General features: G+C 45.4%; 2 protein-coding genes across 2 annotated transcripts in view; one reads left to right on the forward strand and one right to left on the reverse strand.

Annotated features, from left to right (window-relative positions):
* amer2 (APC membrane recruitment protein 2) lies at positions 1 to 1,983 on the forward strand. Its single transcript, XM_030770062.1, has one exon. The coding sequence runs from the start codon at positions 1 to 3 to the stop codon at positions 1,981 to 1,983; it is 1,983 nt and encodes a 660-aa protein (XP_030625922.1).
* A 9,241-nt stretch (positions 1,984 to 11,224) lies between these two features.
* Positions 11,225 to 26,220, reverse strand: part of phldb2b (pleckstrin homology-like domain, family B, member 2b) — a 33,126-nt gene continuing 18,130 nt past the window's right edge. The window contains exons 7-25 of the mRNA XM_030769014.1: positions 24,933 to 25,259; positions 23,007 to 23,144; positions 21,880 to 22,017; positions 20,782 to 20,910; positions 19,761 to 19,916; positions 19,562 to 19,672; positions 19,326 to 19,415; positions 18,798 to 18,929; positions 18,253 to 18,424; positions 17,676 to 17,866; positions 17,437 to 17,580; positions 17,252 to 17,351; positions 17,118 to 17,132; positions 15,048 to 15,246; positions 12,651 to 12,741; positions 12,108 to 12,254; positions 11,754 to 11,973; positions 11,580 to 11,665; positions 11,225 to 11,456 (exon numbers count right to left, since the gene is read on the reverse strand). Of these exons, the coding sequence (XP_030624874.1) occupies positions 11,316 to 11,456; positions 11,580 to 11,665; positions 11,754 to 11,973; positions 12,108 to 12,254; positions 12,651 to 12,741; positions 15,048 to 15,246; positions 17,118 to 17,132; positions 17,252 to 17,351; positions 17,437 to 17,580; positions 17,676 to 17,866; positions 18,253 to 18,424; positions 18,798 to 18,929; positions 19,326 to 19,415; positions 19,562 to 19,672; positions 19,761 to 19,916; positions 20,782 to 20,910; positions 21,880 to 22,017; positions 23,007 to 23,144; positions 24,933 to 25,259 (2,727 nt within the window). The 3' untranslated portion in view covers positions 11,225 to 11,315. The remainder of the gene's footprint in view (positions 11,457 to 11,579; positions 11,666 to 11,753; positions 11,974 to 12,107; positions 12,255 to 12,650; positions 12,742 to 15,047; positions 15,247 to 17,117; positions 17,133 to 17,251; positions 17,352 to 17,436; positions 17,581 to 17,675; positions 17,867 to 18,252; positions 18,425 to 18,797; positions 18,930 to 19,325; positions 19,416 to 19,561; positions 19,673 to 19,760; positions 19,917 to 20,781; positions 20,911 to 21,879; positions 22,018 to 23,006; positions 23,145 to 24,932; positions 25,260 to 26,220) is intronic.

Below are 26,220 nucleotides of genomic sequence, written 5' to 3' on the forward strand. Positions count from 1 at the left end.
ATGGAGGTTCAGACCGAGTGCAATGAACCGCCTCTGTGCGACCCCCAGCCATCCGGAAAGATCAACAAAGCCGCCTTCAAGCTGTTCGGCAAGCGTAAGTCTGGCAGCGGCTTCTCAAGCTTCTTCTCTATGAGGAACAAAGGGGACGGAGGCAGTAAGCCTGCCGGCAAGGTTCTGGAGCTGGTCAGGAGCAAAACCCACGAGGGTTTAATAACCGACACACCGTCTGAGCTGGAGGGTCGCAAAAAGGAAGAGTCGGCAAGCAGTGACCAGCTCCACCACGCCACGAATGGGGACAGCGAATCTACGGCTCCTGCCCGCAGCTCCATCACCAAATCTTTCAGTTTCTTCTCCCTGTTGCGACGCAGCAGCACGCGCGCTAGCGATGGTGCAGCCACGGTGGGGCGCAGGGGACGGGGACTGAAGGGGTTGTTCAGCAGCATGCGCTGGCGTCGTAAGGAGCGGCCAGCACTCGAGGACTCGGGTGAGGTGCAGGAGGTGGCCAAGGAGGTGAAGGAAGGAGATCTGATCCTGTCTTCCTGCTCGAACAGTGTGGAGATTCTCAACCAGGATGTGACGCTCACCTTGGAGCCCCAGACGCAAGTCTTTGAGGAGAACTCTGCCCCAGAGAGTGTGGAGAGCTGGAATGGACACTCTCCTCAACCAGAGCAGGGCATAGATGAAGAGTGCGGAAAGAGTCCTCCTCAGTTAGAGCATCTGCTCGCTAAGGAATCTCCTCCTCCCTCTCCACTCAGAGCCCAAACACAAGGGTCCCTCGTGGCCAAACTCAGCAGCCCGGCCCATGGGTTCTCGAGTTCTGCTCCCGTTTCCGCTGCTACCCCTCCGCTGGAGCACAGTGTGGCCGACCCACCCTCCGAACCTTCCATGGACCGCCTGTGTTCCATGTTCACTGATGTGACATCCCTCAAGAGCTTTGATTCGCTGACAGGCTGCGGTGACATCATTGCTGATCCAGAGGAGGACTCTGGGAACGGTGGCAGTGGGACGAGCAGTGGAACGTGCAGCAGCAGTGGGGGAGGTGGTGGGGGGCGAAGAGTTAGTGGGGCAGGAGGCGTCGCTGAGAGGTGCTCTCCAGCCAAACCACCCATTTCCACTCAGGCGTCAGCCCTCACCTCCATCCCAGCATCATCTTACATTCCAGTTCACCAGCGACCACGTGCACCGGTAAAGAAACCACAGGGTAGTGGAGTGGTGGCCTATATGGGTGGTGGGGAAGAGATGGCCAGTCCTGAAGGGGTTGATGACGCAGATATGCAGGGGCTGTGGCACATGTTGCCTCAGAAGGGGGAGGATTCTCCAGCACTACCCCGTGCTGAGCCTGTCCTGCATCATGCACCTCAACGATCAGAGAAAAGGCCACCGCCAGTGAAGGGTTTGGGGCTCAGTAAGATCCCTGTTAGTGGGGTTAGCAGAGCATGTAAACAACAACCCACACGTCCATCTCCTCCTCCCACTGAGAAAGAGCTCCAGGACGCTCCACCCAGTGATGAGGGGTACTGGGATTCTTCCACACCTGGGCCAGAAGAAGAGGAGAGCGGCTTCCTACTTCGAGATAGCAGCCTCTTGCCACGCGACAGCTGTTCCGGAGATGCGCTCTATGACCTCTACGATCACGAAAGCCCGGGAGCTGTCGGCTCCGACGACGATGACATGAGCTCGCCGACGCTGTCCACAGGTGATCTGAAACTCAGCCCGCCCTCGCAGAACCCTTCGTCTTCCTCCTCATCCTCCTTCCGTTCAATGAAGGGCAGCACCAGCCTCCCGCGCGATTCCAAGATCCCCATCAGTGTGAGGCAGGTGCCACCACCTCATTCCTCCAGCCAGGGGTCACTCTCGTCCTCAGCTTCTCACAACCCCCCTCCAAAAACTGATGCACCCACTCGCACTCGCATTCCTGTCTCCAAGGTTCCCGTCCGTCGATCAGGAAACAAGAATACGGGTGCCGCACGAAACCTGAAATAGAGCTCTTCAAACATTTCCGATCATGCAGACCCATCACTGAGAGCTTTAGCCCAAAATAAGCTTTTTATATTTTAGAACCAACAACTTTCACGTCACTGGTAACACAGTCTTGTAGAAGACTGTTTGCACTTTTTCTTTTTTTTCTTTTTCATAAATTGTTGTCCCATGGTAAAACTAATGTCATTTAATATGTCATATATAATCAAATTAATATATATGTAGTATGTTGTTGGTAACATATTACTTTGAATGATCTGAGCCTGTTTCAGTTCTCTATCCACATTAGAATCACAAATTTTCGAACCCATCCTCACACATCCGGGACACAGGGAAATGAATTGTCTTTTTCTCCAGAATATGTCCCTCTGGAGAGACTCTTCAACCAGCAACTGCGGGAGTCTTTGGCCAGGCAACACACAAACGTTCTGAGAACTCTGGGAAATACAGCTGCAAACACAGTCTCTTTGGGATTTTACTAAACAGAATAAACATGGAATACCCTGCAGGAGAAACTCAAAGCCAAGGACTACAAACACTGTCCCAACCCCCCCCCAAAAAACTGAGATGCATGGAGTGTTCAACACTCAGTCTGGATCAGGGAACATATTCTTTATTTGAGACTCTCTTTCTTAAAACACAAGATGACTTCCTACCATGTTAAAAACATTTTTTACTCAAAATATTCTTGCCACCTTTCTTACTCTTTTTTGTAGGACATGCATCCTGGCAAACCTCACTGTGGATACATGTGTGCTGCTTATTTTGTCCTATGTCGGGAAACACCACTTGCAAAAATGGGTCAGGACGACCCCCCCTCCCCCGACTGCTTTTCATATTGACTGTCCCTTTTACCACTCTCACCATTCTGGAAACACAGGAGATCTTTGAATGTAGCATGTCGCTGTTCTCCACCTCCACGTTTCTACGTTTGCTCACACACTGATTCAAGGAAGAGTAAGGTCTAGGACACAAGTCAAGTGTCTGCCCTGAGGCCATCCTGAAGGAGACTTCATCTCCCACCATCCCCCTGTGACTCTCAAACAGAATGGCTGTGGGTAGGAGTAAGGTCATAAGTTTGGGGCAAGATTTAATCGCTTTCAATAATGGATCTTTTCCATCTTTTCTGGGGTTTTTTTTGTTTTGTTTTGTTTTGTTTATTTTTTTTAACCTGTTTTTTTTTTGCACACCTGTCCAAGTTGTACCAGGTATCATTAGAGAGAGAGAGAGAGAGAGAGAGAGACAGACAGACAGACAGGCCGCAGCATTTCTCCTCTCTCTACTGACTGTGTGTGATTAGAATTGCTGTTTGTTTCTGTTCCTTATTTAAATGAATAAAAACACTGCTGTGTGTGTGTGTATGCCAAGGCAGGGGCTCCAGACTGGTGAATGTGAGCGTCTTTTTCACACCTACAGCAGGACCGTATGGGGAACTGGTTCAGGCTAATGACTAAGAGGCACCGACATACTTTTCTGTCTCTTGTCTGTCACTCACATCCTTATTGGGTCCTAATTCCCCCCGGAGAAAGGGAGAAGAGTGGTTTATGTTTAGGACTTTAGCATGTGCTGGGGCAGCTGCTGATTCTGGAGGTGTTTACTGTAGGTGCACTACTGAAAATGGAAGGCCCTCTGACTGACTGTGGTATCGACGGTGTTATTGATGTGGATGTGGAGAGGAAGTACGAGTAGTAATGTGTGGGCTGAATACAAATGAAGAGGAGGGACTCTGCATGTAGAGCAGCTCTTGTTGTTACTCATGAGGGGAAGCCAGTTAGAAAGAATGGAGACAGACGTGTGTCATAAGATAGTGGTGTGTGTGTGTCTGTGCGTGTGTGTGTGTGTGTTTGTAAGGAGGGAGTTTGGTGCAGTCCGCACTGTAAGAGTGCAGGGAAAAACAAAACAATCATTCCTGATCACACACTCTCTCTCTTTTTCTGCAGTTTGGCTCCTTATATAAAGATCTTATGTAACACTACAGTATTCATGTCTGGGAACCCACCAGATCATTTAGTGGATAGAGTCAGAGATGCATGAGTAAATGTATATATTTGTGTGTACATAACCTGGTATGATGGATTGGTGGTGTTTAAAACAGGTCTATGTTTATATTTTTTATGGGTCAGTGAGTGTATAGTGCAGTAAGTCTCACTTTGTGTCTGTGATTATTATAGCACTGCTAATAGCATTAATATATCTTGCAGAGGTGTGTGGGTGTATGTGTGTGAGACTGGTGGTGGAATGCCCCAGTTTTCAAAGACCTAAGAAAAAGCGAGAAAGAAAGAGAGAGGGAGAGAGAGAGAGGGAGAGAGAGAATGGGTTGAGAGTAGAGAGAGAGTGAGAAAATAAGGTTGTTTCAGGTGTGTGGAGCCAGACAAACATCACTCATTGAGAAAAAAAATTGGTATGTGAGTAAATGTAATTGGTGTGAAAAAAAAAATGCATGAAGAGGTTTGGTTTGATGGTGCAAACAGAGGCATATGTGTCTATGCATGTGTCTGCACATGGATGATAAGATGTTTGAATACTGGCTGACAGCTGGGACCGGGGGGGTGGGGGGGGGGTAGAGTCAGAGCTGTCGCTGAGATACACTCATGTTCTCATTAGCCTCTTATCCCACCTGGGTGTCAGGCGACCACCCCTGGGCCCAGGCTGCAGCCAGCTCAGCTGGGACAGCTCAGGGAGGCCCGTTTAATGAGCTTCCAGCTTTGTTGGAGCCCAGTCTTATCCCAGAACAAAGCTAAAGACCTCCAAACTGTCACAGAATGAGCCCAGAGCCCATTACAGCACTGGATGTGGATACCTGTGTCACTGTTGATCTGAAAGATGTACTCCCAAACAAGAACAAGGACTCTCTGAGTCTACCACTGCCTGTCTTTCCACAGACCCTGCGTTTGGTAACTGTCAGAGCTGGGTATGTGACGGTGCATTGTGGAGTGTGTGGGTGAGGGAAGAGTTTCACTGGAAGGCTTTGGAAGACTTTCTGTAGGGTGGAATCTCATTGAATTTGCTTACAGAGGAGAACACAGAGTAGACACAGAGCAGTGCATTTACACAAATAAGTGAAAGAGAGAGTGAGGGAGAGAATCAGGCACAGAGAAAGAAATGGCTCTGTTTCATTGCTGAGAAAGGGATTGTTCCAAGAGGACTCCAAATGTCAACTGGTCCATCTATGGAACAAGGGTAAAAGACAATCTGTGCTCTTATACATACACTATTTGTGTGTTTGTGCGTGTGTGTATTTGTGTGTGTGTGAGTGTGTGTGTGTGTGTGAGAGAGAGAGAGAGAATTTACATCCGTATGCAAACATTTAATTATGTGAAAATGTATCAGTGGAATAAGAGAAGGAAGCGTCCTACTGAGAGCGCTGTAAAAATGGGCACTTAAAATTCCTGCAAAGGTCTTCCAAGTTGTTTTGTTTCTCTCGCTCTCTCTCTCTCTTTCTCTCTCTCTCGCTCTCTCTCTTTCCTTCTCTTTCTCTCTCTCTCTCGCTTTCTCTGCTTCTCATGGAGCTCTTATCCCTTCATCTCCAGGGGAAACTTGAACTGGTTGTATAAAACTGCATCAGTGTTTACTTCTTGCCTGGGGCTTTTAGTTCACTCCAAACTTGAACGTGAACAGTACTCTGTCTTCTTGTGGTAAGTCCTGTATGACTAGAGAAAACATACGTATGTACATTTCTCTCTCTCTCTCTCTCTCTCTTTCTTTCCCTCCCTCTCTCTCTCTCTGTCATACTGACATTCTCTCACACAGAGGGCATTGCAGTGTAAGGAAAGGTCACAGGGCTTTAAATATTATGCAGTGTATGATTTATCAGACTTTCAGGTTTCAGGGCATATTGTTAAAGGATTGAGTGTGTGCTCTCATGCCACCCTCTTGTGTGTATATTTGTGTGTGCGCGTGTGCGTGGAACAGAAAGAGAGGGAGAGGGTGTATGGTGGGGGTTTGCCCATTCAAATCTGCACCCCTGATTTTGCACGGCTGTCTCACTACACAAGTCTCCATGGCAACCTCACTAGGTCATCCAATGAGAGGTGGAGGTGGGGCTGGGAGTGGGGTGTAAATGGGGCTGACACAGAGAGTCTGAGGGAGCTGATTGGAGTGAGACTGGTGCAGTGTGAGTGAGTGTACAAGAACACACACACACACACACACACACATACACAAACACACGCAAACACGTGCACAGGACGGGACATGCACTTACTGGTAACAACAGTGAAGCACAAAAAACCCCCCAAAAAAACAGGTTGTTATATTTCATATGCAAATCTCTCATCTCTCTTTGACTCACCTCAGATGTTTTGCTGCAGTCTCACGAAATTAGAAACTAAACACAAGCACTGTATGACAGACTATTCCTCCTGTCAGATTTACAAACAACACAGTAATTACATGGTTCAAACTGTTTTTCTCTTATCTGTGAACCAGGCAGCCTACTACTATACTGAAAGCTCAGATTCAAAAGATGATGTCATCTCGTGTCCTCAGAAGTGGGTCTGTCTCTTACGTTGTTGTATAATGGCTGTTCAGTCCTCATAAATTATATACACACATCCTGTGCCTGTGTGAGTGATATTTCATAATTCATCTACCCTGAGTGGAAGCAACACTGTTCCTTAACCCCCAGAACATGACAGCCTGTGTAAAAGACTGTTGTGTGATTACATGTGTTTGTGTCTGAGTCTGTGTTTTTGTGTGTGTGTGTGTGTGTGTGTGTGTGTGTGTGTGTGTATTTGTATGTGGGGATCTTGCTCTGTTGTAAATGCATAGCTGTCTGAAGGCATTTTTCTGTCCAGTGCATGCAGTAGGTAGTTTGTAGCCTTGCTCTTCTCACTGCTGATGAAACTCTGTCAGCGTTTTTCTGGGCTCTGGTGCACACTGTCGAGAGGATAAGCCTCAGGAGAGAGGGGGGATTTAAAAATCAATCTGATCAATACTCTATATCAGACTGATCTGATGTGATGAGTTAATGTCCCACAAATCTCTCAGAGCTCCAACACTGGCTCTGAGAGAGAGAGAGGAGAGAGAGAGAGAGAGAGAGAGAGAGAGATAGAACGAGAACGAGAACGAGAGAGAGAAAATAGCTCTGGTTTAACTGCCCAAACACCAGCGGCTTTTGAGGGCCAAGGCCAGCATCTAGGGGAATTACACTTTTAGTTTTCTGTTAACGCTCACAAATCACCGAGAAAACCGACTGAAGAGATGAAATTAAGGGGACTGCGGTACAGTGCAGCAAATGTCCCAAACTCTCAGTGAACAAGACTTACATAACAGTGAGTAAGCGCACATCTGGTGTGTAGTGGCAGATCGTTGCTCCTCTGTGTCTGCGCGGATCACAGTCCTGTCTGAAGAGAGTAAACACTGTTAGCAGGCATGACCACTACAATACTTCTTAATCCTAAAGAGGGGTGCACTTTTATCTGTGACTGCAGCTGGGATCACCAGCTGTGCTTTTTCACAGAAAAAAACCCCACACGCTCCTGAAATTGGGTTTGAGCCTATGACCCTTAGATTAGTACCCCAAACACACACGCACACACACACACACATTCTGCAGTCACTGTACACTTCCCCCACTCCTGGTCCATGTTACAGAGAAGTACTGAGACATACACAAAGGCATAAGGTCAAGTTCATTTGGGGTTGACCCAGGAGGACGTCAGTGCCACAGACAGATCTTTGTAATGCAGTGGTCTAACAGAATACACAAAGGGACCTGTGACTGACAGTTCAACACACTGACAGGTTCCTCTCTGAACTGGTGCTCTTGTCATATTATGGCTCAGACATTACAACCCCCCCCCTTTTAAGTATTATGTGTCCATAACATTATACGACCCTCCTGAAGTATAATGTGTCTCTCTCCATTACCTAAGAAAACCTTGATGAAATATTCATTTTGTGGGTGAGGGGTTAGGCGAGGGAGGGGTTGACCTAAAGGGTGTTCTGCTTCACAAAGCTGTCAGTATACATTTCCCTAAAACACGGCCCCCTCCTCTGAAGACTCTTCCTTCTTTCTCCCTCTGTCTCCTGCTCTGTCCATCACTGTCAAAGGGTGCAATGGGGGTTTAAACACTGATGGGGGGGGGGGGGGGGGGGGGGGGGGGGCAGGGGGCGGGCAAGTGACCGTGTGTGCATTCAAAGGGGAAAGATATTCTCTAACGTGTAGCGGAGGTAGACCAACACCCCCATCATTTATCCTATGACTGACAAAACCGAACACGACAACAGGGGGTCCAAATCAGACCCCCCCCACTCAAATGATAAAGGATGCGTTCAACACATTGAATTTGTCATGCACCACTGGCGTGTGGGGAAACGGGTCCATCACAGTGGGAGATTCATCTTAAAAGAGATTTTTATTAAAGCAAAGGGGAGGGCAAGACAGACAAAAAAAAAAAAGGATGATAAAATGAAAGAGGAAGGTGCGAAGATGAAAGAGAGAAAAAAGAAAGAAAGAAAGAAAAAAAAGGACGGTCGAGAGGTGGAAAAAACGAGGGATGATCAGATTGACGGATGTAAGCGAGTTTGCAGAGGTTCAGGCTGTTCTCACCCTATCGTGATGAGTGGATTCACCGCACTAATAATCTATAGGTTTACGTAACTACCCTTGCTTGCCCAGTTCGCGTTAGACACCCGTTTATTCTGCGCATAGAGCAAAGCACAGGGGGCCAGAGAGAGACAGAATCTCTCCAAACCGGAGAACAAAAACATCACTGGATAAAAAATGAGACAGAGAACCTGAGGCTATAACACCAAGATTCATGTATTAACTAGGCCAAACATGAAGAAATTAGGTTAGGCTTTTGCTCATGCATACATGCATGTAGAAGCATGTCATAGTGTTGGTGCATGTGTGAACACTGCATCTGTTATTGGGTGAAGGTTTCTGTCGTTGGTTTTCGAGAGGGGGGTTGGTAACACTGGCTTCACACATATGGATACGTACTTTAGATGAAAAAACATGTTCAGTTTATGACGGTCTTACTTGGCCGAACACCGAATCCACACAGTAATATTTGGACTAGTCTGAGAAATCTACGTCCTTGCTGTTATCAGTCAAAAGCCTTTTCTGACGAGAGTCCAAAGGATGAGAAGCGTAAAACCGAGCCAAAAGCATTCGAGCAGAAGAGCGGATTCGCGCAGACTGGAGTGAGCACAGCGAAAGCATCCCCTACTCCCCCGAGTCTTCAGAGCAGAGTTAAAGTGGGTTTAGGACTAAGCTCCACTCGCTTGCTTGTTTAGCAGAAGTACCGAGTGGGTCTGGGTACCTTTCTGTAAAACCTAGCTCCTCTCCAGACAGTGGTGTTCCCCTCTAACATGAGGTTCTAACATAACATTGCAGATGACAGTAACTGACAAAAAAAAAAAAAAAAAAAAGATTGCTGTATCTCATTAGCAAAATAAATTGTAAAAATTAAACACAAAAGAGTCAGAACACTTTCAGAAGACTGATAGATGTCACTCCAGAACTCTTACTGACAGACCGAACATTTTCAACACTCAGTAGAATGACAAAAGACATGACAAGACTGTGCAAAAACTTGGAACTTACCCAGAAAATATAAAATGATATTCACCAATTTCATGGTTTGTATCACTTCCAAGTTACAACAGAACAAATGAACACGGATATGCTTATTTATGTTTGGGCTTTTATTGTTTTCTGCATGAAAAAATAATGAAACATGCATGATAAACAGCAGCTTAAATATCCTCATAAAAGATTACAAACAGGGCAGTCATCCACGTAACATCAATGGGCTTTAGAAAACATACAGTAGGCTGAAGCAGCTAAGGACGCCAGAGAGAGGACAGCTCCCTGTGAACGTATCAGCCTCTCAGGGCAGCTACTGCCCTCTGCTGGCGAGAAAGAGTAGTGGTAAGAATGAGAGAAAAGGCATAAAAGATTCATCACACGTACAGTCATTTTAACCTACTATAAAACCGCTGAAGACAGATTAAAAAAATATGTGCAAATTAAATACAATTGTGTGAATAATACAAAATAAGCTCTTCATAAAAACTGAACATAACGACCACAGACTAATCACTCTCCTTGGCAAAGTGTTAGAAAGCAACTGATGCGAAAGCATGAGTGGGATCAGGCAGAAGTATGTGGTGATTTCACAGGTTAAAAATAAGATAAAAAAAAAAATCTAACCGTGGCCTGAAAACCGGCCTAAAAATGCATAACCTTTGCTTTATTCCTCTTCTGAAACACCTCATCAGTGGTGTATTGTCCCCACAACACATAGAGTGGGGGAGAGAAAGAAGCATTCAAATAAATTTCACTATTATTCTCAGTACTACATAAAATGTTTTCATATTAATATGGCATAACCTGGTTAATACAAGATAATTCTAGAAACACTACAAATTACAAAATAATCTGTGCTGTACTCTGTGTTATAATCTGTCATATGTTGTAAATCTTGGGCATATATCCTATGGGATCTATTTAATAGCTCAAAACTAGTGTAATAATATATCGCCTTAGTGACAAAGAGATTGGACTGAGTAGCTCAGCCGTCAGTAATGTTTTGAGGAGTCATAACTCTCAGCACCTTTGGCTACCGTGAATAATACACTGTACAAAAGCTTCTCTGATACACACATACACACACCAGCATATGGTCTTCTCGTTTCACTCTCTCATCTCTGGCAGTTGTAGGAACAGCTGAGTGCCGTCAATACCTCCATTAAATCTGCTCCCTGAGGTGAATAATTAAAAGACCACACACTCAGAGTGGCCCGCTGACACAAATACCTCAGATTGCTCACGCACAAACACACAAACACATGCACGCACGCACACGTTTGCATGTACACATGTATGCACACACGCTCGCACATGCATTCACACACCCGCACTCACATACGTTCATTCTCAGGGACACTCACATGCACTCACACGCACAATGCTTCAAAAGCGGTAAGCAAAAAAAAAACAAACAAAATAAACAAACAAAAAAACAAAACAAAACAAATAAAAAAAGGTTTTTTCAGCCCCTTTTCTTGTTTTCAGTCATGTGATGCAGAAACCACTGTTCATTGGATAACCAGTTAGTCCTCTTTTTTTCTTAGGTAAAAAACTCATGTAGTGTAATACGGAAATAAGGCACTCATTTTTCCATTGTTTAGTGAAGACATAATATATATATATATATAAGAACATTCTTTATCAAAAGAACATTTAAGACAAAATAATAAAAATATACAAAATTTGTTCAAATAGTGTGAGATACCAGAGGCCAGTGAGGGACAGAAGAGCAAGTTCAGTCTTTACGTAACAATCCTGCATCTATCCCTTTGAGCTGACTGAAGGATGACTCTTAAACCATGAACTGTGTGTATCCCTCTGCCCCTGTGACGATGACATCCATCCAGATGCGCATGGCTTCGGGGGAAGGAGCTACCATGTAGTAAACCCGATCGTGAGTCTTCACACTGAAGGTCAGGGATGGATTGGGGCTCTAAGGAAATCCACAGAGAAATTATACAATCATACCACTAGGGGGCAGCACTTGAGTGATGCATAATCTTTGCCAAATAAATAGTGTTGAATGAAGAGTTAAATTAAAGTAACACTAGCATACCTTATGAGCATTCTTTAAGTGGTCGTAATACACCTCCTCTATCGCCTGGAAGTAAATGACGCCTTTCAGTTTGGCCTCATGTTTATCTGAAATAAAAAAAAAAGCCCTTAATCAATTTAACAGCTCATCACTCACAATTCAGCAGTGTTACTGAACCCTTTTCTGTGCTCTCACCTGCGTAATAGGAGAGGGTTCTGCGATTTCGGTCAAAAACGAACCAACGCTTTTTCCAAGTCTTGATCTTGCCGCCCATCTTGATGAGGAAACCTCTGCAGGTTTTCTCTGTGATGGAAATGTGGTAACACGTCTCAATGTTGTGGCCGGCGGACTCGATGTGACCTCGAAGGTCAAAGTCATCTTTTCTCACGGGTAGGTAGCGGGTGAGGGGTCGAGACTAAGCCCAAAAAAAACCCAGAACCGAAGATCAAATATTTTGGTATTATAGATTGAAATGGCAACAGCTAGTTACGGTTTAAATGAATAAATCAGATTTACTGACTTGGTAAAATGAAGACTTCTTTCTCTTACCTGCGCTCTCTGTTTCTCACGGAGTTTGACTTCTCTCTCGATGAGTTTCTGTCGTCTGTTGGTCTCTTCCTGCAATCGTTTCTCCAGTTCCTCTCTTCTCCTCCTCTCCTCTTCCAGAGCCTGCTTGCGTACCTCTATCTCCCTCTCCTGAAGAAAAAAAACAAAACAAAACAAAAGGGAAGTAAACAAACATGGAAAAACATCAACGGTGTAACGAAAAATTCCGACATGATCGGCCAAATCACAGTCATGGCCAATCAAGTCTGGAACAGAATCCCATGAAGAGTTCTTCAGAAAGGTCCATTAGTCCTAATGACTGTGCCTACCCACACTCTTCCCATGGCCTTGTCTAAATCTGTCACACTTCACGGCTGAGTGAGAGACTTCTAACAGAGTAAACAGGCTGTTACAGAAAGACCAGTGCGATGCATTACCAGAATATACGGAAGTGTTTATGGGTGAGTGAGTCTCAGAAGGATTCACAGGTGAATTTGTATGATTTGAATTGTGAATCCATGGTGGTATGTACATTGGATATATTACCCTGTGCTCCAGGAGTCTGTTCTTCTCGGCCTGCGCCTCCCGAAGGAGGCGCTCCATTTCCACAATCTTCTCCACGTTGGAGGTGCTGGCACTGCTTGTAACGAACGAGAGCAGACATTCCATTTACTTTTCAGAACTCAGCAACCCCCACATGCATACTACAATGCAATATCACACTCTACAGGAACTAAATGAATTCCCAGTGGAGTTTAAAAATATCTTCAGTTTTCAGAATGTAAGAACACACACGCACACAGACACACAGACATGCACACACACACACACACACACACACACACACACACACACACACACTCTACTTGGTTTTTCAGCACAGCAGGAATCAATAAGACTGGTCACTGCTGGAACGCATTAAACTCCAGGCAGCCAGCCTAAGAGTAGGGCTGAGAGAGAGAGAGACTCTGATGCTTTCATTTCAACTTCAAAAGACACACAAGGAAGACATCTGAGTAGCTCCACCCCTTTTCAATCCCTCACTTTCTCCCCCAAAGCCCTCTCTCCATCTCTCTCCTCTCCAACCATAACAGCCATCTCACCCAGCCCACCCCACTTCTGCTTAACTCTGTCCCACTAAGTGGTCTCTTTCTGGTATTCCTCCTCCACAACACTGTCCAGTAAATGCATGTAACTCTGTCAACAGATGTGTTTCTAAACATTAAACAGAGATCTTCACTTTGAACTGCTTCGGAAAGGCAGTACCCAAACCAGACAGGGACATAATCCGGATCTCCGCCAAATCCCGAGGCTGAACGGTTAATTCTGAGAGCCGGGTGACTGAAGGAGTACCCTCTGAAACTGCTCTACTGATAAAGAGTCTTGACTGGAGCCTGGACAAATCCACACTCCTGATGCTGAATATCATTCAAGCTGTGCTGCTGATTTCCATCCGCTCTCAGAACGGTTTGATATTTTTCTCATTCTGACTTGGCCAAATTTTAATTCACAAAGTTCTAATGAACTCTCTCTACAGCTGTTTGCATTCATAGTGAGGAACTATTGATTGATATCGTTCAAAATAAATCCGGAACCCTTAGCGCCAATCCAGTCTAATGAGGCTTTGAGTAACCACTGTTTACTTTCCAACACGCAAAAAAATGAAAACACATTTCTGAAACTGCCCACACACATATAAACACACAATCAGATTGTATGACCGTCCAAACCGACGTTAAGACGTTACTGTTGCAGAAACACAGTGTATCGTGCCGTTTTTCCAATAAATGTGGAACGGCTGAAAATAACTGTATATATTTCTGTCAAATCCTCTCTCCATCCATCTCTCTTTCTTTTCTCCTGCCCAGCGTCCATCTGATCTTACCATATACACATGGCTTTCCATCTGTACATCACATTACTGTCCTCCTTCACTCCACTCTTCTCCTTCACACTCTTTCCTCATCCCTCGCTCTTCATCCTTATCTCGTCTTCTGATTACTCAGGTACTGTTGCTCTCTGTTTGTAACATCTCTCCAGGGATGTTTTTTTTTTAATGGTAATAGCTTCTTACCGGCGGTGTTGAGGATGAACAGAGGTCATATCCACTCAAGAACCCACAGAGCAGAGAACCATCGGATTGAACAAGACCACGCAGAACCGCACAATGAACCGCCAAGTACAGAAAATGCGCGCTCTGTTGCTGATTACATTCAAAAAGCGAGGGGGGGAAAAAAAAAAATTGTAAATCGGTTTCCTCTCACTGTAATCCGATCGCCCCTCTTCCCCGGGGTGGAGGTGAGGAGGGGGCTGTAGTTGTACTCTCTCCTGAGAGGCCTGCCTGGATCCCGGTACATGACGTTTCTTTTTCTCTCTCTCTCTCTCTCTCTCTCCCCTTGCCTGGATCCCTGCGTGCCTTGTCTCTCAGGAGTACTGTGGCCCTGCAGTTCAGCTGACACTAAACATTTGTCCAGTGCACCACTCGCGTTACACACACACGGGAACCACACCGATGCCTGAGGTGCACGTGCCAGTGCACACACACTTCCACAGTCATAAACATAACAGGCCACTCGACTCGATGATCTCAGCAAAGTCTCAGGCGTCGCTTTCCATTTTCTCCGGCTGCTGTCACCCAATCATCTCAAACTGGAGTTGTGAACGTTCTCTACAATAATCCCCTAACATCACTCACTCCTTCTTTCTCTGTCCATCCTCTCTCACTCTATCGTTCCCTCATCCCTTTCTTTATTCGACAAGAACCATAAAAGGGCAGCTCCTGCAGTACTGTTTCAGATTATGAGAGATAAAAAGTGCACAAAACTACCATGACTTCATGAGGTCAGTATGTACTACTCTCTGTAGGCTCTGAAAAGTGTGTATGGAATGCACAGCGAAGCTGGAAGTAAGGTACTGAACCCTGATTAATGGGGCCTCACTCACCTGGAGATGTTGTCAGGGGAACAGGCAGAGATGCTGGTCTCCATGCTGTCCGAACTGTCCACGCTCAGCGTGTCGAAGGCGTGGCCGTTGTCGTGGTAACCGTAAGAGTCCAGGTAGACGTTAGACTGAGAGGCAGCGCGGCTGTTCAAGTCACTCAGCCTCTGCCTGGGATCCTCTCCAACATGCTGCTGACTGTGTCCTAAACAAGGAAAGAAAGAAAGAAAGAATGAGAGAGAGAGAGAGAGAGAGAGAGAGTGAACATAAGAAGACAATAGAGTCTACAAAGACACGACAGGCATTTCAGAGCTCCGACCATCACACAGACCACAAACAGAAAGCAGTCCCAGACACATCCACATGCCTGTCTCTGAGCAGGCACACAGTTACCTGCTGTATGTGGAGCACTTTTCCCAGGAGCCTGTTCTCCATGGCTAGTTCCAGACTCGCTCAGAGCTGGCTGACTGCTGTCCAGCTCAGCCTGAGGCCCCTCTATCTGCTCACACAGATCAGCCACTGTGGAGCGATGTTCCCAAACCAAACCTCAGAGAACAGCAAAGGCTAACCGCTACAGTGAGGCGTACGGCTTCTCCCAAATCTGTTACAACTGTAGCCTACGCGCTGAGACCATTCCTCGCGCGTAAAACTAAATTAAATATGCTTTTCTGTCTGTAACCTCTCCTGCCGAGACAGATGTGATTCTTTGAAAAGCTGCGTTTAATGTGTGGAAGAGCCTGCCCGCTTCAACCTAGCGGATGTGAGACAGTGCGGGAACTAACTGATAGCATCTGCTAATGTGGACCCGAGCACGGACACGCCCCACTGATGACCTGGCCCTGGGGACGTCACTGATAAACCACTCTACTACTGTATACCCCAACCTGGAGTTTCTCTAAAGCACATCTTAAAAACGACTTAAAGCTCAAAAATCTATAAAACACAGAAACACTGCGAATATCTTTGCCATCACTCACCTTATCAAGACCTGACTGGGTGTCCTCATTGGGACGTGTAGGTAGCGTGTTGACAAACAGGACAAAACTACTCATCTTTACCAGGCAGAGAGCATTTCCTGTCTCTCCTCTAACTAACATTCCTCCATTATCTCAACAAACAAATAAATATAGCCAAATATTCTCCGCCCAGATACACACGAGTCACCGCAGACTACCTTATCCCATCAGTCTAAAGGCTAAGAGGCCTTCAAAAAAAAAACCTTATAGGAAAAAAAACCCCCCCAAAACAATAGAATCTGTTTCATTGAAAGGGTTCTGGGCCCTAACCTACGCTAACGTCTCTTTGATTTACGCGTTGTTCTCGGTCGTGACAGGAGAGATCTTGTGATAGAGATAGGGGGCTGACAGGAAACAAGGCACGCTGCTAAGTGCAGGCTATCTGATGTCACAGTAGTCATCTGAAAATTATGACTCAGGGTGTGCATGCCCAGGACACTGAGGGATTCAGAGGAATAATTTGTCCTCACAGCACAGGGAACGGCGACTAAAATGACTTTCAAAGTATTTAAATCACTCGTCCCTGCATCTGCTTCAAATAAACACATTTAACAAGATCAGGACACACTGCTTTTTATAGAAATGGGGTTGTAAAAGTTAAATTAAAAAAACAACTTTGAAAGAAAACATAAGGAGAACTTGCGCACACGTGAAACTGAATGAAGACATGCAGGGAAAGTTCAAAAGCTAAAAAACACATGGGGAAAGACAATGCCGAGCTTTTCAAAGGGCGATGCATGAGAGAACCATCCTGTACCAACCAAACAACATCCCACGAGAAAAAAAAAAAAAGAAAAAGAAATGAGAAGTTTAAAAACATCCAACTACGTTCATGCACTAACATGAGCTACATGGAGATCCCATTGCAATGACCATAAATCCAAAAGACACTCTGTAGTTTTGGGATCGGTATGAGTTGACAGACAGATCCTCTGCTACATCGAGGAGCCCAGTAACACCACAGGGACTGAGAGGGTTGAATTTCATAAAGTTATGATATAATATCATTGCAATGCAAATCACGCGACTGTGTGATTTGATAGGTCACACGCCGCCCTACCTGTCTTAGACTTTCCTGGGGAGGCCGCAAAGAGAGAACAAAGAGTAAAGATACAGTATTAAATCATACACTCTTTCTCTGTGTGTGTGTGTGTGTGTATGTGTGTGTCTGTAGAGTACTGTGGAGACCCTTACCCTTGTGCAGGCGTCGTGAATCTGGGTCTTTAGGGGAGACGGTGAGGACTCGGTTTAACACGCTGCTACAGCTGGAGCTTTGGGCCAGTGGTAAATGAGACTGAAATGAGAAAATCCCAGTCAGTGACAGTTTGCTACACTATACACATGCGAATGTTTGTGTGTTTATTTGTTTGCGTGTTTACCTTGGACATCACATTGCGGCCAAGAGTGGCACAGTTGTACTGCGGGCTGACGGTGGGTTGGGTCTTCTTACGCGGCAGCGTGTCGCTCAAGTGTGCTCCGCCCTCTTTGCCCAATCTCTTTCTTTCCTCTAGAGTGCGGAAGTGCTGAGATCGCACGCACAATTATAACCAATCACAATCTGCACCGAAACACATGGAGCTTTCCCCACATACACAAATGGTCTTCAGACACTCTTTACCTGCCTGTGACGGCGGTGTTTTTTGGCAGGGAGAGGTGGAGGAGAGTCGGGGGGAGGTGAGGGGCTGACATAAGTCACCATGTCCTCAGGCCAGTGCACGGAGACGGGTTTGGCTGAGACTGGCCGAGAACACAGCGGGACAGAGGAGGAAGAAGAAGAGGAGGTGGAGGAGCGGGAGACAGAACAGACCGCTAGAGAAGAAGAGCTACAAAACTTAGACACAAAGAGAGAAGATAGGACAGAGGGGTAAGAAAGCAGAGAGGAAGCGAGAAATATTGCCTAACATATTGAAATGCTTGCACCCGCTTGCATGTGCACCTGCTTGAGCAAAACACTACGAGTCCAACCCTGAGATAACAAGCGTCAGAAAAGCTGGACAATAATCATAGTGGGCTGACAGCCAAAGGACGAGAGGTACCTTCAAGCAGGCGCTATACCCACTCACACTAACCTAAAGTTAAAAAAATAAATAAATAAAAAAATTGGCATCCAACAAAGATGCACATGCTGTGTCTATTCCCACGCACACACACACACACACACACACACACACACACGTAGACAACGTCCCACTCACACACCTCGTCCTCTCCTGGTGGGGAGGTGTTTTCTTCAGGAGCAAGACTAGACTCTTGTTCAGGCTCAGAGGCCTCTGGGGAGGGCTTGGCTGGGTCAGGGAGGGGAGCTGAGGTGGGGTTTACCCCCAGCTGAGAGTAGAGCTCATTAATCTCACTGACTGTGACATAGCCCTGTGGAGCAGACCATGAAGACAAACAAGAGGAGAGAAGACGGGATAAAGAGGGTTAGACAAAGCAGGACACGGACGCATCCAGCCAGGTTAAAACGCCATAGCAAGTCATGTTAGAAAGTTTACAATTATGAGACACAGCGACAAAACTTTATTCAGTCAAAGGAATTTATTATAGGGTTACTGGTACTGTATGATTCAACAAAGAGGATATCGAGTATAGCTTACAAAGCGAATCTATTAAAGTGTGTGATAGGTGGATTGATGAATGTGACCGTTTTGGACAGAATTAAGAGCGTTAAGAGTGTTATCAGCGTAGTTGTAGTTGAGGAAGAGTCGGACAGACCATGCAATGATAGCAAAGGTACAGATACCTCAGCGCTCTTCACGGAAAGAGAGGAGAAGAGAGAGATGGCCACGAGATCGGCAGGAAACACAGAGAGAGCTTTATTGGCTTGGGAGGAGTCACCATGAGACAAACACACATCAGCCAATGAGGAGCCATCCTGAGGGACAGTGAAAGAGATCCTATTTCTATGATTAAAAAAAAAAAAACCCTCGGCCCTGTGATTCTACACTCTACCAGCGGGAGACAGTAAAGATACATACGAACACAGGTTAGCCTGTCGAATTCTCCATGTCCTTGAATGGAGATGATGAGGAAAGCAAGAGAAGTCCAAAATACTACCACTCATTATAGTCCAGGCAGCACACAGTGCTGCAGTGTACTATAGCGAGTACTACCAAGGTACAGAATGTGTATTCTCAGGTAGGGAAAAACGTGCTACAGTTTGAGCTGACACATCATGTGTAACTCCATATGCAAGAGCAGAGAGTAATACAGACCAAAGTGGACTGACACACAAACACAGAATGAATGTAACTGGTTCCTTCCCTCTTACCTCCTTCATACTAATGGGACTGACTGGGAAACTATGACCTCCTGTCAGTTCAGCATATTTCTTCTCAAGACTGGCCAGTTTTTCCTTTTCCTAAAACAAAAAGAAGTCTTAAAGCTACAAAATCAGGTCCCAACATGGCAGCTGTAGTAAATATAAAATGCACCTGTTTATGTTTAGAAACAACCTGGATGTATCGGTGATCTTGTTTTATGGACGTTAGCGACCCGCACGCTTACCCTCTGCAGCATCATCTGAAGGTTACTCTTCTCTTTCAAGAAGCTTTCCTTTTCTCGCTGAGTCTGCTGGGTTATCTGAGCCGTCTGCTTCTTCAGAGTCAAGAGTCTCTCCTAAAAACATATTGTGTTAAAACGCCAACATTATGATACATAATCGAGAGAACACAAACAAACACATACAAACATGCTACATTCTTACCTTGCGCGTGACTGTGTTGCGTTGGTACTCTGCAATCTCGCGTAGAAGTTCTTGGGTCTGAGTTTCTTTCTCCTCGTCTTGGCGGCTCTCTCTCTCCAGCTGCTGGAACTCCAGATCTTCAAATCGTTTCGTCTCTACCTCCAGCACCTCTGCATCCTGAGGGATACATCGTAACATCCCCACACACAGGTTGGTTAGGCACGGAGCTTGTTTGTATTTGAACTGGGACCAGTCTAAATTACATGTCAAATGCTGCTGGCAAAGTTGAGGATGTCTTCAAACATTCCAAGGAAGTTTGTCAATGCCGAAGAAGCCAGACACTCTCTGACTAAACCATGCTTCATTCCGCCTCCCCTGTCCCCTGGGACGAGGCACGAGATTCGAATTTCACATCTGGAGAAGAGCCAAACAGTGCCATAATCAAGCAGCCTCCCCCCCTACCCCCCAAGCCTCTCCCGGATGCCAATCAAGACAGAGCAAGTTCTACAACTTTCCCTCGTGACCTGTGAACTTCAAATAAATCAACCCACCGCATACCACATAAGATGAAAGTCAGCAACATACAAACACTGCGGTCATTTGACCTAACCCTGACAGTGACCGTCATGCCAAACATACTTATGGGTTTCATCACCAACTGCCCAGTTTCTCCATAACCTCAGAAACCAAGCGTAGCAGCTCCCTCTGATCTCAGCATTTAACCTCTTCTTAACCTCCAAATGGCCCACATAACCTCCGAGCACTCCAAGCAACATAAAAGCCCCAGGGCGACAGAGCCTGAAACCAGCCGGAGACAGCAAGTGTCACGAAGGGGGATGCAAATACAGCCACAAACCACACGAGCAGTCCCTTGCGGAATGAGAAAAAAAAGGTGTTTCAAACCAGTACGCAGGAGATACTGAAAGTTTGAGGAGAAGGACGGCCAATCGTTGCCGCGGATACAAGAAGAGGCGGTGCAAGTAAGGGGAAGGAGTGGCAGGAAACAGGTTAATAGGAAAGAGGAGGGGCCTATGTTACTGACCCTGGAGAGCTGGAGTTGGAGCTGTTCCTTCAGTGCCTCTGGGCAGGTGTCAAGTTGGTTCTTCTGCTCAGACACAAGCTCTGCCAACTTCTCTACCTTAACCCTCTCAGCATCGAGGAGGGCTTTGTCCTACACGGCACCACGAAGACACACGTAAACACACACACACACACACACACACACAGACACACACATGGGGTGGACAGAGAGATAGAGGACAGAAGCGTTAGTGCTGGGGAAGGGAGTGGGCTGGGTGTTAGTTACTACATTAGGACCAGCAGCAGCAGGACACATGGAACACACAGGATGACAGTTATGAAGGTGTTACACGTATGGTGGAAATAAAACGAGAAGAAATATATGAAGTTATACGTGACCAAAGAAGATGAAGGTTCTTGTCCTTGTCTCATAATCTGATGTCAAAACCGAAACAGTTTTAAGCCGACGTACTTCATAAACACCAGTCTCTAATCTAACAGCTACAGCTAGTATCTTCCAAACACCCTCTATCATATGTTCTCTGTCATTCTCATGTCTCTCTGAGTGAAGGTTCTAGCATAGCAGCATAGCTGTGAGTTTTAGTGTGTATGACAGTTGCTGGGGGTAAGTGGAAGACACAGGAAGCAACTCTGAACACGCCCTTACGGATGGGAGAGGCCACGGGTGCCAAACCTGCCATCTCAGCTCCAGTCACCACACTCTTTCTACAGCAGCGTAAATGGAGACAGAGCCAGTGGATGGGGTCACTGCTACATCCAGCTTAAGCTCTAGGAAGGTATATTTGAAGCTGACAGGCTGTGAAGCGGATAGGGTGGAGATTATCACCTGGGCTGACCACTGACAGTGCCAAACAGTGTGTGTGTGTGTGTGTGTGTGTGTGTGTATGTGTGTATATGTATGTGTGTGTGTGTGTGTGTGTGTGTGTGTGTGTGTGCACATGGGAAAATGGGCTTAGGCTGAGTGTACCACAATGCAGGGTGGGCATGTGTGTAAATATATATTGATATACATTGGCACTCACCTTGAGAACAGATAGAGGTCAAATTGGTTCAAAACCCACTGAGAGGTTTTGATTCATATTAGAATGTGTCTAATTACCTCAGACTTTTCTGTCTGCGCCTTCTTCTCCAGTTCAGCCATCTTATCATTGAGCTGTTCTAAGGCTTCCTTCTCCTGCTGGAGCTGAGCCATCTCAGAGTCCTGCTCCCCTTCCAGAAGAGCACGTTCCACCTCCATCTAGACCACACACACACACACACACACACACACACACACGCACAGACACACACACACACACACACACACAGACACACCTTCATTATCATCATCATGGCTGTAATTCAATTTCTGAAACAACCAGTTCTCACATATTCCATCCTCTATGCTAGGTTCATATCTCTCGCTATCCACACGGACTCATCAGTAAATGAAGGGAGGCAGTTATGACTGCAGCTATTGTTCTAACACTGGGGGTGAGATCACAGTCTGTAACTAAACCACAGAGTGATATAATTTACTGAAACTAGCTGTGCCTAATTTCACATCAGTAAAACTAAGGTTTCCACATTCTGAACCTATTAAGTAGTTGAATCTTGTAAAAGTGCTGGCTGCCAAGTCTGGAGTGGGTAAATGAATTGCGAATGGTTCGGTAAATTTAGCAACTATGAGAGACTTCTGATAGCTGTACAATAAGCTTGAAGGCATAATTGATCAGGTGTTTGGAGAGGTAATGGATAGAGCTTGACAAAGTACGAACACATTCGGCAGCGTGTTCTGTTACTTCGGACATTGGCCTTTGTGAACGCCACATAATTGTTTAATACTCAGATAATCAGGCAGAACTGGAAAGTATGAAAACTTGGCAGCAATGAGAGAGAGCCCTTAACAGTCACATCACAAGAGAGAAAGAGACAAGGAGGAGATCTGAGCTCAGACGAGCAGATTTGCTCGGCCGTAGCTTTATTTTACATCACCACCTTAAAAGCCTTTTTCAGCACGTGTGCTCTCTAACACAAAGACGTTCTCTCTCTCTCTCTCTCTCTCGCTCTTTCCCGCATGCTATTAAATTAATCATTGGTTTCTCTGAAAACTCAAGACTCACTCAGTGGTGTGTCAGTGCAAAGTTGCAGAAATTCTTTGATCTGTAAACAGTCCAGAAGAGAAGAAGAAGCGAAAAAAGAAAAGACAAAAAAAAAGTTTCCAGTTTCCCCGTCACCCCTTTTTACCTCTCTGACAGACTCATCCATCTGGTTGTCCAGGTCTTTGATCTTCTGTTCCAGCTCTTCCATGTTGTTGAGGACCTGAATTCTCTCCTCCTCTATCCGTGTCACCTCCTGCTTCAGTTGTAGATCTTCCTCAGGAGTCTGTTAACCATACCACACAATAACAATTCACAATATTCATCTGTAAACAAAACAAAACAAAAAAAGGCTGGCTTATAAAAACACTGGAAGACGCTTCATTTTTCTCATCATTAAACCGCAATGACTGTTAATGTGAGGACTGTATGATGATCTACGATCAACGACAGGCTTGATGGTAAGAACTGGGGTTTAGGATTGGGTCGTCTTTGGCCCACTAACCAAGCCCCAAGATAGCAGCCAGCTGTCTGTGTGTTTTTTGAAGCTCTTTAATCTAATAAACGCACTCACTTTGGTGCGCACATGCCTTGCCTGCTCTCAGCTGCGTTCATATCTAAGCTCTGAGAAAGAAAACCTACCGAAATATCGAGTATATCTCGTCGATACCGGGCAGATCCTATTCGGTTTCAAGGGACTGGAGCCAGTCTACATTCTGAAATGACCCCCCAAAAAAATCATTTATCCGTGGTTTTAATACCCGTGGCAACAGGGATTGTTTATATTAAGTTTTATTGGCCACGTGCTGACCTGTGCTTCCAATAAAGCAAATTCCAGTCAAATGCAAGCACTGAGGAATGCACACAGAGGGGGAGATGACATTGCAACCCTCGCTGTGTGTGTGCGCGCGTGTGTGTTTGTGTGTACGTGTGTGTACTTAAAGGTGTGTTTGGTTATCACGCACAGGTGAATTGAATGCAAGCTGCACTGCAAGCCAACTTTTCTTCCACTGTTGTGGTTTAGCGAAGGAACTGGTGCATAATCTCCCTCTCACACAAGCACAAACACACTGCTCACGACCTCTCTATATTTGGGTAATGATGTTTATCTCTGCTCATCACAGTTTATGCTAAGAAGTGTGTTCATGAACTGCACCAGCTCTGTGTGCATCTGCGTAAACATGAGTGAGAGAGAGAGAGAGAGAGAGAGAGAGAGAGAGAGAGAGAGAGAAAGAGTGAGATGAGAGACAATAAACGGAAAGAGGAGGCAGAGAGGAAACTGAGTGAGAACTAATAACAAAATTATACAACAGAAAGGAAGCGGGAAAGAAATGGGAAAAATTAAGCCTCAGAATAAAGTATGGTTACCTTTGCGCCATCTTTTGTGTGTATGTATGTGTGTGTGTGTGTGTGTGTGTGTGTGTGTGTGTGTGTGTATGTGCGTGTGTGTGTGCGTGTGTGCGTGTGCGTGTGCGTGTGTGTGTGTGTGTGTATGTATGTGTATGTATGTGTATGTGTGTGTGTATGTGTGTGTGTGTGTGTGTGCGTGTGTATGTATGTGTGTGTGTGTGTGTGTGTGTGTGTGTGTGCGTGTATGTGTGTGTGTGTGTGTGTGTGTGTGTGTGTGCGTGTATGTGTGTGTGTGTGTGTGTGTGTGTGTGTGTGTGTGTGTTTGTGTGTGTGTGTGTGTGTGTGTGTGTGTGTTTGTGTGCGCATGCCAGAGGAGGGTGGAGAGCAAAGTGACTTGAGGCCTCTCCAAAGGTCAAATGAATGAGCAGCACGGAGATGGCCTGCTTTCACTAAATATTCAATTACCTAACAAGATTACTCAAATTAGGATGCTATATAGCCATTCTAAACAGCTGGCCGTTTGTATTTTAAATCTGGAGTTTATTAGACCAAAATGTCAAATCTGTTTGAAGAATAAAGGTCTTCAGGGTATTAAAAACACATCCAAGATAAGACAGTATCAGCACTACTCTCTTCTTTACCACTTGGAGCAAAAAAACAACAGATTACATAGCTCTTTAAGAAACGTCATTGTTTCTAGAGTATTCTATAGTAGAGAGCCCACCTTATTGGTCCGTACAAGACGAGGTGAGGGGGAAGGGGCGGAGTTGCGGAGCCCGACCGAGGGGGACTCTGCCCTGATGTCTCTGCTACGGTGCTGTCGAACCTGGCGCTCCTCTGTAGCCTGGTATTCCCGGATTTTGGATGTGTAGCCATTCTCTGGACCAAGGCTGATGGAGTCGGAAAAAACAGACTCATCTTCAGACACCTGTAACTTCTCTAGCTCTTTATTGATTTTCTGTAGGTCAGCAACAGCTGAGCCTCCCTTCTCCCCATCTGCTGAACCCATCTCTGAACATAGACTCAAAATGGTCTCCAGACGCTGACGTTCCTTAAAAGACGGAGAGGGAGACAGAAAGACATAAAGACAGAGAGAATTAGAGAAATAACAGATGGGGAAATTCAATGACATGAGCTTTGCCATAACATTTAAACAGTGCTCTCCTGACATACCTTCAAAACAAAACCAAGAGGGAGAAAGACATTACTCTAAAACAAACAACTGTAGTCTGGATTCTTTAAAAAAAAAAAAAAAAGCTTTTTGTAATTTTAGAATTGTTATACCAGAAATACATATTTCTCACCTTGGATATACAGATGGATCTATTTGCTGAGGTCTTAAACACATTTCTACAAATATCCATAACAATAAACAAACACATTTCACACCCAGGGACCAGCCAGAAAATAGCACAAAACTGCTACATGACAGCTTCTCTCACAGACCCTTAAAGTGCTACCAAGGACCTGGTCATAATCCATTTCAGTGTTCTCCACTATCAGATAGAGACTAAACCTGGGCAGTGGAGTGAGTTACTGAAGGACCATCCAAGAGTTTTTTTTATTTAAAAAAAAAAAAAAAAAGACTTAGGAGATTTGGTTAAGGAGCCTGGCTTTCCTGAAAATGCCTTTGGCTCTAAGTCTGACTCACAGGGGAGAAAAGCCTTGCAGTAACTGAATAATAATGATACAAATACACAAGCTAAAAACCCTCCAAAGATCTTTACACACACTCCGAAACTCAATCTTCACAGCGTTATAGCCTGTGCAAACCTCTTAAGCTCTCATGTATAAAATCCACTTGACTCTCAACTTTGGCGAGTTGGCGTCTACAAGTCTACTGTAGAGAGCATCGTTTAAACTGCTCTGTCTAATGCCCCATATTAGCTTTGCATTCGCAACTTCCATGAAAAAGACACATGGCCTTGATTACGCCATACTGCATCAAGTGACAGTCCCAAAACATTCAGAGATCCAGCTCACGGCTAGAGAGAGTGCCTGACTCACCATAC

This window comes from Chanos chanos, chromosome 3, assembly GCF_902362185.1.
Source record: "Chanos chanos chromosome 3, fChaCha1.1, whole genome shotgun sequence".
NCBI classification, from domain to species: Eukaryota; Metazoa; Chordata; class Actinopteri; order Gonorynchiformes; family Chanidae; genus Chanos; species Chanos chanos.